General features: G+C 34.6%; 1 protein-coding gene across 4 annotated transcripts in view; it reads right to left on the bottom strand.

The window, feature by feature from the left end:
• Positions 1-2,698: 2,698 nt before the first annotated feature.
• LOC101104050 (cytochrome P450 20A1) overlaps positions 2,699-8,555 on the bottom strand; it is a 42,856-nt gene continuing 36,999 nt past the window's right edge. For all 4 annotated transcript variants that reach the window (XM_060410272.1, XM_027965109.3, XM_042244976.2 and 1 more), the window contains 2 exons: positions 3,147-3,236; positions 2,699-2,972 (listed from right to left, as the gene is read on the bottom strand). In XM_060410272.1, coding sequence (XP_060266255.1) covers positions 2,822-2,972; positions 3,147-3,236 — 241 coding nt within the window. In that variant the 3' untranslated portion in view covers positions 2,699-2,821. The remainder of the gene's footprint in view (positions 2,973-3,146; positions 3,237-8,555) is intronic.

Below are 8,555 nucleotides of genomic sequence, written 5' to 3'. Positions count from 1 at the left end.
ACCTACATTATGTTTTGACTTTAGCAGCTTGAGTTTATTAATATATAACTGTTTTGATAGAATGGATGGAGAAGTAAGGCCATTTTTAAAGCTGAAAAGAATAACAATATCTGAGAAGAGAAAAAGGGGAGGAAAAAAATTGGCAAGTCTGTATTTCCTTCTGAGTGAGAACAGTAATGTCTCAGTTGTAGAAAACGTTATTGGTTAATAACACATTAAATGAGAGAACTTTATGTATATCTGTGAAAAGTATATGTGGATAAAAGAGTAACAAGATTAACCTCAGAAGCTGAACACTGGTTAAGTTCAAATAGTGGGGATGGAATTTCCTATTTTTGTGCTTCTATATTTCCTTGATTTTTCTACAATAACCCCTATAATTTTTCTAATAAAAATAGAACATTTTATCTTTAAAATACAAACTACTAAATACTTTAAAATACAAACTACTTTAAAATACAAACTACTTTAATACAAGGGAAACAAATGAAATTTTGATATTGGATCTATAAAGAATATAGAATATATATATATATATATAAAACTGCACATCTGTGGGCCAGACATGTGTTTTTCCTTTTTCCCAAACACATGCCCAGAACTAATTCTGTTTTGAATTTTATTAGCACAAAGTATGGAAGAGCCCTTTCATGCCATAAGAAATGTGTTGTGTTGATGTTTTTAAAAATAAACTTCTGAACTATCAAAAAGAATGCAGATTAAAACCAGTGAAGAGATAGATTTTAAAAAGCTAAACAGCTATAAAACTTGAGAGTCCAGCCAGAGGCATGTTACAAGCATCAATAATACTGAGACTACTAAAATTTAGGTTGCTTGACAAAGGGCCAAGACCAACAGTGAATGGATAACTTATTTCACACATGATAAAGAGTATTTTTAAAAAATCTTAGAGAAAATGACTTATTTTTAATGTTGCAAATTAGTTATGTAAATCTGGAAAAATTTGCTTATGTACCTGATTCTTCTATTCTCTATTTTCCTCAAATCCAATCATTATTAAGTACTGTTTCTTTTCATTTATTGGCAATATGGCAACACCCTGACTCTGGCTCAGCTACCCTATTGTTGCTAATCTCGTCTCACTAGAATTCCACTTACCTGATTTTACTGACACTTGGCATACACATCATCTGCCTCCTCTAACCTTCCACTGCCATTTTCAAAGCCAAATAAGGTACTTAGATAATAATAAAGGAAGATGCTCTGTATACACTAAGCCATAGAAAATGAAGGTAAGAGGAAATAAATGTAAAACATGCCTTCATTGAAACAACATGATGCTAAGATCTAGGACATTTCACTTAAGGTTTCCAAATTTAAATTATTCCATAAATTAAATATTTTTGACAGAAATAAAGGCTGCATCTAGTTATTACTTAGTTTCTATGTTTAACAACTCACTATTAGGTCTGAAATGTTAGCTATATAACCATAAACACAGCATAAAATGACTCTTTAACCAGAGTACATTCTTGAAACTTAAACTTACAAGAGAAATTCAGCAGTGTCAATAATAAGTCCATTTGCAAACATTTATCATTATTCTTCCTTTCCTCTCTATTGGCACTTGGCATATTTCCTTCAGTTATCTTTTTAAAAACGTATTTAAAAGAAATTCTTCAAGAACAACATAACCACCAAAAAAAAGCAAAACTAAAATACAATGCTGTCAATAAAAAAGTATTAAATATAAAACTTATCAGTACTAAAATGTAAATCTGGAACGATACTTCAAATATTTTTTAAAAAGCTCCAATAAAAAAGTATTGCTTACTAATTCTTACTAATGAGATTAATCATTTTTCTAAAAGCTTATTAGCTGTTTCCCAGTAGAAGCTGTTTTGTCCATTTCTCTACTGCATGTTTTCTTGCCAACTTGTGTGAGCTTTTTATATGTAATATGGGATATTATCCCTTTCTGTCATATATACTGCAAAAATTTTCACCCATATTTCTTTGTTTTAAATTTGGTTTGGTTTTTAGTTAATGTTCTCTCATTTCTTAATCATAAGTTCATTATGGTTAGGATATAACATAATAAGTAAATTTAGGAATTGCTTTTTCTACAAATGAGAATTAGTGGAATAATATAGTGCTACTAAGATTTTCAGCAAAAATGGACAGACAAGCCTCATTCTTGATTTGCTTCTTAGGAGGGACATTTCAAAACACACTCAAAAACAACTATATAATTTTCCAAATGATTCAGAACTGTTCAAAATGATGAGCAATGTATAAGTCATGAAATGAACACTGTTGTCTGGGAATGCACAATAGCAAATACAAGGTATATTATTCACTGAATTACTCAAACCTAATAACAATAATTAAACACAAATGACTTTATACTTTGAAAATAAAAACATTAATCCAATAAATAAAATTATGAAGTCCTTTTTCCCCCCTTTAAGGTGATTTACCATAACTATGAAAAGGAGTTAATATTATTTTTCTTTTTTACAAACATCTGGAAAATATTAATGTGCAAAATAATTTATCTTCAAGAATATTAATTTTAGAAATCAAACCAAGGCTAAGAAAATGAAAATAATGGCATAGAAAACGATAAGACAAAAGTTAAAAGCAGAAGGCCTCCCATTAAAATGATCACTATACTGATCCAATGAATATCAGTGTATACGGTGCATCAAGAAATTCCGGTATACGAAAGTCCAAATTTACATGATGAAGTATTTATTAATAGGTGTTTATTTTATACAATGATGCTTGGTTTCTAAAAGGATTCAATACAGATTTTCTAAATGATCATTTTCTTCAACAAAGTTAAATGCATACAACTTTAATATCTCTTTGAGACAGTGATCCAAGCTTCCTCTTTGGATGATGTCACCAGTTCATACTTAGTTTCAATAACTTGTCCCTCCACAGAAAGGAGGTGCAGTCTCCTCAGCAGAACACTCAAAAGCACTGCGGCCACCATATAGGCAAACCTAGTCAGGAAGAGAGTGACATGGTTACCAAAGATCAGTGATTATTTATACAATTTAACTTTTAAATTTAATTTATACAATTTATACAGATTGTTCATTCTCATCAACAGTGATTATCAAAATGTTAAGTACAAAGTCTGACTTCTTTCCTTTCATTTTCCTTTATCATCTCACCTCAACTCTGGGCATTCCCGTGTGCCTGAAAATCCAAGCAAGGAGAAAGTTTTCATTATAGATTCATCATCAAAACGCTCTGGATCAAACCTAAAAAGAAGAATTGGGGCCAGTCAAACAGAGCTCCACTGGCATGGCATGTATTTACACTATAAGAACACAGGTATGTAATAAAGTTTAAAAACTACTAAAGCTAGAAACTGCTGTCACATTATATTTCATTTTGACTTTTTATGTTCCTAAACTAATGAACATATGTCTCTTTTGGCTTACTTTATTATTTCTAAACAATAGGCACAAAATACACTTCTCTAGAATCATCAAGGAATAAAAGCGTAACAGGCACTTATATCATTTATGAGATGTAAGGATAAATCACACAAAATCACATAGTGAGTATTTACATTAAGAGTGTTCAAAATATGTTACATGAGACCATCAAATCAATATGCAAAGCATTTTACACTGCCTTTTCAATTAAATTTCATTTCTTAAAATTGAAGTCACCAGACTTGAAATTATACACATCAAAATTATATTACATGAGGCCCAGACTTATTAATAAGTGAAGGAAATATTGGTAAATCATCTGCCTGCAATGCAGGAGACCCAGGTTCAATTCCTGGATTGGGAAGATCCCGTGGTGAAGGAAATGGCAACTCACTCCAGTATTCTTGCCTAGAGAATCCCATGTACAGATGAGCCTGGCTGGCTACAGTCCACAGGATCACAAGAGTTGGACACAACTTAGCAACTAGACCACCATCACCAAGGATTTTTTACTGTACAGAAAAAAAGTTTTACTCTGTAAAGAGTCATGGGGAAATGGATATATTAAAACAAAATAATCAACCCACCAAGGAGCATAGAAATTCCCCTCAAAACCAAATGTTTTTAAAAGATCTAAGCTCTACTATGAAAAAAAAAAAAAAAAAAGAATTCTGCTTTCATAGCCTTTTTAAAGAGTATAAATTATCTTTTACTTTTGGAATATACTCTATTTACATTAGTCTATAGAAAAATTATATCAAATGTAATCATCTTTTTCCTTTTGTAAACTAACTTGAAAATTGGGACCCTAAGTGTTTACTTGAAGATATCTATGTTTCCAGGTTAAAACAGAATGAAACTAGATTTTTCCAACTTAAAAAATTTTTTTTATTTTATATTGGAATATAGTTGGTTTACAACGTTGCATTTATCTCAAGTGAACAGCAAAATGATTCAGTTATACATACACACAGATTCTTTTTCCGGTTTCTTTCCCATATAGGTTATTACAGAATATTGAGTAGAGTTCCCTGTGCTATATAGTTGGTCCTTGTTGATTATCTATTTTATATGTAGTAATGTGTATATGTTAATCCAAATCTCCTAATTTATCCCTCACTCTCACTTTTCCCCTTTGGTAACTGAAAGTTTTCTAAGTCTGTGAGTCTGTCTCTGTTTTGTAAATAAGTTCATTTGCATCACTCTTTTAGAGTCCACATATAAGTGATATTATGTGATACTTGTCTTTTTGTATCTGACTTACTTCACTTAGTATGATAATCTCTAGGCCCATCCATGTTGCTGCAAATGGGATTATTTCATCCTCTTTTATGCCTGAGTAATATTTCATTGCAGGTTTCCCTGGTGGCTTAGTGGTAAAGAACCCACCTGCCAATGCAGGGGACACAAGTTCAATCCCTGGGTCAGGAAGATTCAGAGGAGCCTAGTGGGCTACAGTTCATGGGTTGTAAAAGAGTAAGATATGACTTCGCGACTAAACAACAACATATTCCATTGTATATAAGTATCACATTTTCTCTAACCATTTCTCTATTGAGGAACACAGGTTGATGCCATGACTTGACTATTGTAAACAGTGTTCCAATGAACACTGGAGTCCATGTATCTTTCTGAATTATGGTTTTCCCCAGATGTATGCACAGGAGTGGGACTGATGGATCATATGGTAGCTTGATTTTTAGAGTCTTAAGAAACCTCCATACTATTTTCCATAGTGGCTGTAGCAATTTACACATTCCTATCAACTGTGTAGGAGGGCTCCTTTTTCTCCACACTCTCTCTAGTATTTATTGCTTGTAGATTTTTTAATGATGGCCATTCTGACCAGTATGAGGTGATACCTCACTGTAGTTTTGATCTGCATTTCTCTAATAATTGGTAATGCTGAGCATCTTTCATGTGTTTTAAGCCATATTCACTAACAACTAAAGACGAGAAAGAGAAATTAAGGAAACAATCTCATTTACCATCACATCAAAAAGAATAAAATACTTAGGAATAAACCTATGCAAGGAGGTGAAAAACTGATACTCCAAAAACTATAAGACACTGATGAAAGAAATAGAAGATGACACAGATGACATAGATGATATACCATATTCTTGGATTGAAAGAATCAAAGTCAAAATGACTATATTACACAAGGTAATCTACAGATTCAACACAATCCCTATCAAATTATCAATAGCATTTCTTGCTGATCTAAAACAAAAAAAACTTAGAATTTGTATGGAAACACAAAAGACCCCAAATGACCAAAGCAATATAGAGAAAGAAAAATAGAGCTGGAGGAATCAGGCTCCCTGACTTCATTCTGTACTATAAAGCTACAGTGATCAAAACAGTATGATTTTGGCCTGAAGACAGAGATCAACGGGAAGCCTAGAAATAAACCCACATACCTATGGTCAACTAATCTATGATAAAGGGGGCAAGACTATACAGTGGAGAACAGACAACCTCAATAAGTGGTGTCCAAAACTGGACAGCTACAGTTAAAAGAATGAAATTAGAACATTCTCTAACACTGTACACATAAATAAACTGAGGATGGATTAAAAATATAAATGTAAGACCAGATACCATAAAACTCTTACAGGAGAACACAGGCAGACAAACACTCCTTGACATAAATCACAACAATATCATTTTGCATTCATCTCCTAAAGCAATGAAAATAAAAGTAAAAACTAACAAATAGGAGCTAGTTAAACCTAAAAACTTTTTTGCACAGCGAAAAGAAAACCATAAACAAAGTGAAAAGACCAACACACAGAATGGGACAAAATATTAGCAAACGATGTGACTGACAAGGGATTAATCTCCAAAATATACAAACAGCTCATGCAGCTCAATATCCATAACACAACACAACCAAAAAATGGGCAGAAGATCCAAAAAGACATTTCTCCAAAAAAGACCCAGAGACATCCAACTGTATTGTTAAATATCTCATAATGTTAAGGATTAATAAATGAAAATGAATAGGTAATCTAATCTCAAGTACTGAGGTTTTTAAAAAAACTTCCATAACACTTATTTTATTTGTTTATTTATTTTCAGGTTAAGAGGTAATTTCAATTTTATTTTCCATCATGAATTTAACTCAATTTACAACACAAGACTATAAAATATGTAGCAAATGACAGTGTTATCCAAATACTGCTGCTGCTAAGTTGCTTCAGTTGTGTCTGACTCTGGGTGACCCCAAAGACAGCAGCCCACCAGGCTCCCCTGTCCCTGGGATTCTCCAGGCAAGAACACTGGAGCAGGTTGCCATTTCCTTCTCCAATGCATGAAAGTGAAAAGTGAAAATGAAGTCACTCAGTAGTGTCCGACTCTTAGCGACCCCATGGAGAGCAGTGCACCAGGCTCCTTGGTCCGTGGGATTTTCCAGGCCAAGAGTACTGGAGTGGGGTCCCATTGCCTTCTCCATCCAAATCCTAGGTTTTCAGAATTTTGAAAATACACTAAATTTTCTAGGTATGTAGTTGAACTCCTTCCAGAGAAGGATTGGGAGATAGGCATTTTGCTGGCTCCCTCTGCATTGAAATGTGGGGGCTAACCACAGCCAGTACCTCCATTCCCATTAACATATGCTTCTTTGTTTGCTACGATCCTGTGGGACTTACGAATGCAAGACGTTCCAGTTAACAGAACAGGGAAATTTGGGGCATATCCCTCCCTTGATGGCAGCCATAAAAGTTGGGACACTCGATGTGTGTGAAAGGGAGATGCTGGCAACTTGGTTTTATGGTTGGGGGTGCGTCCACTGATCCTCTGGAGAGGATCTCAGCCAGTATTTCTAAATGCATGCTCATTAAGAAGCTGGATCTTCAGGCAGCAGCTTGTAAAGTAAGCAATCAACCCCCTTCCAGGGAAAGAGTGGGAGATAGGCTTTTTTGCCTGTTCCTTCTGTGCTGAGCCCTATGGGGACAGCCATGGTGAATGCTTGTGCTCCCAACATGCTCCCATTAGGAACTGCTTCTTTGCTACAGTCCTGTGTGATTCAGGAACGCAAGCTCAGATGGCTTTTGAAGTAGATGTTTTGGAAGCCCATCCCTCAGGTGGGAGCATTTAAAACTGGGGCACAGAATGTGTGGTTCAAAGCCTTTGATCCTCAAGAAGCAGCTGAGAGTTGGATGTTCCCTCCTGATTGTATGGCACTGTGTAGGGGGTGGAGTTTATGGCAAGAATATGTCTCAGCCTTTCCCACCTGTTTCAATGCAGGTATTTTCTCATTTACCTAATGTGGAGGAGTCACTCAGCTAGTTCCTGGATTTTTCTCAGAGGGAATTGCTCTACATTCAGAGCATCTGTGTGAGGAAGGAAATTCATGAGCCTGCTATATCACCATCTTGGTCTCTGTCCATACTAAGGATTTTAATGTTTGCCTTAGTTCTTTTTAGTTGAGAATTCTATTTCAGTCTATTTTTTTTAAGTTGATAATATTTCATTATTTGGTTTAGAGTTCAGTTCAGTCGCTCAGTCATGTCCGACTCTTTGTGACCCCATGGACCGCAGCACGCCAGGCCTCCCTGGCCATCATCAACTCCCGGAGTCCACCCAAACCCATGTCCATTGAGTCGGTGATGCATTTACATTATTACCAATTTAAATCAGAGAATTTGAGTCAGGGTTTCTTCCTCTGAGACACCGCCAACACAATAAAAGCAATAATGCATTTATTTCTATAAATAAATGTCTAGACAGTTTCTATAAGGAGAATACGGTAATGTCAGTTACTCAAAAAGAAAACTTCTAAAAACCACAATGAAATATCACCACATACCCATTAGAACTAAAATAAAAAATAGAAACAATAGTTAATGCTATTGAGGCTACAGAGAAGCTAAATCTCTCAAACACTGCTGCTGAGAATCTATAAAAAATAGTCTGGCAGTTTCTTGTGAAATTCAGTATGCACTAACCATATAGCCAATCATACTCTGGCATTTTTCCTAAGAAATGAAATGCCATGTTCACACAAAACCTTGTACACAAATGTTCATAAGAGCTTTATTCATATAAGCAAAATATTAGAAACAAGCCAAATGTCCTTTAGTGGGTCAAAGGGTGGAAGCTGAACAAACTCTGCACATGTAGACTACTACTCAG

This window comes from Ovis aries, chromosome 2, assembly GCF_016772045.2.
Source record: "Ovis aries strain OAR_USU_Benz2616 breed Rambouillet chromosome 2, ARS-UI_Ramb_v3.0, whole genome shotgun sequence".
Classification (NCBI taxonomy): Eukaryota; Metazoa; Chordata; class Mammalia; order Artiodactyla; family Bovidae; genus Ovis; species Ovis aries.
The sequence above is the reverse complement of the archived record's forward strand: the minus strand, read 5'-3'. Positions and strand labels throughout refer to the sequence as shown.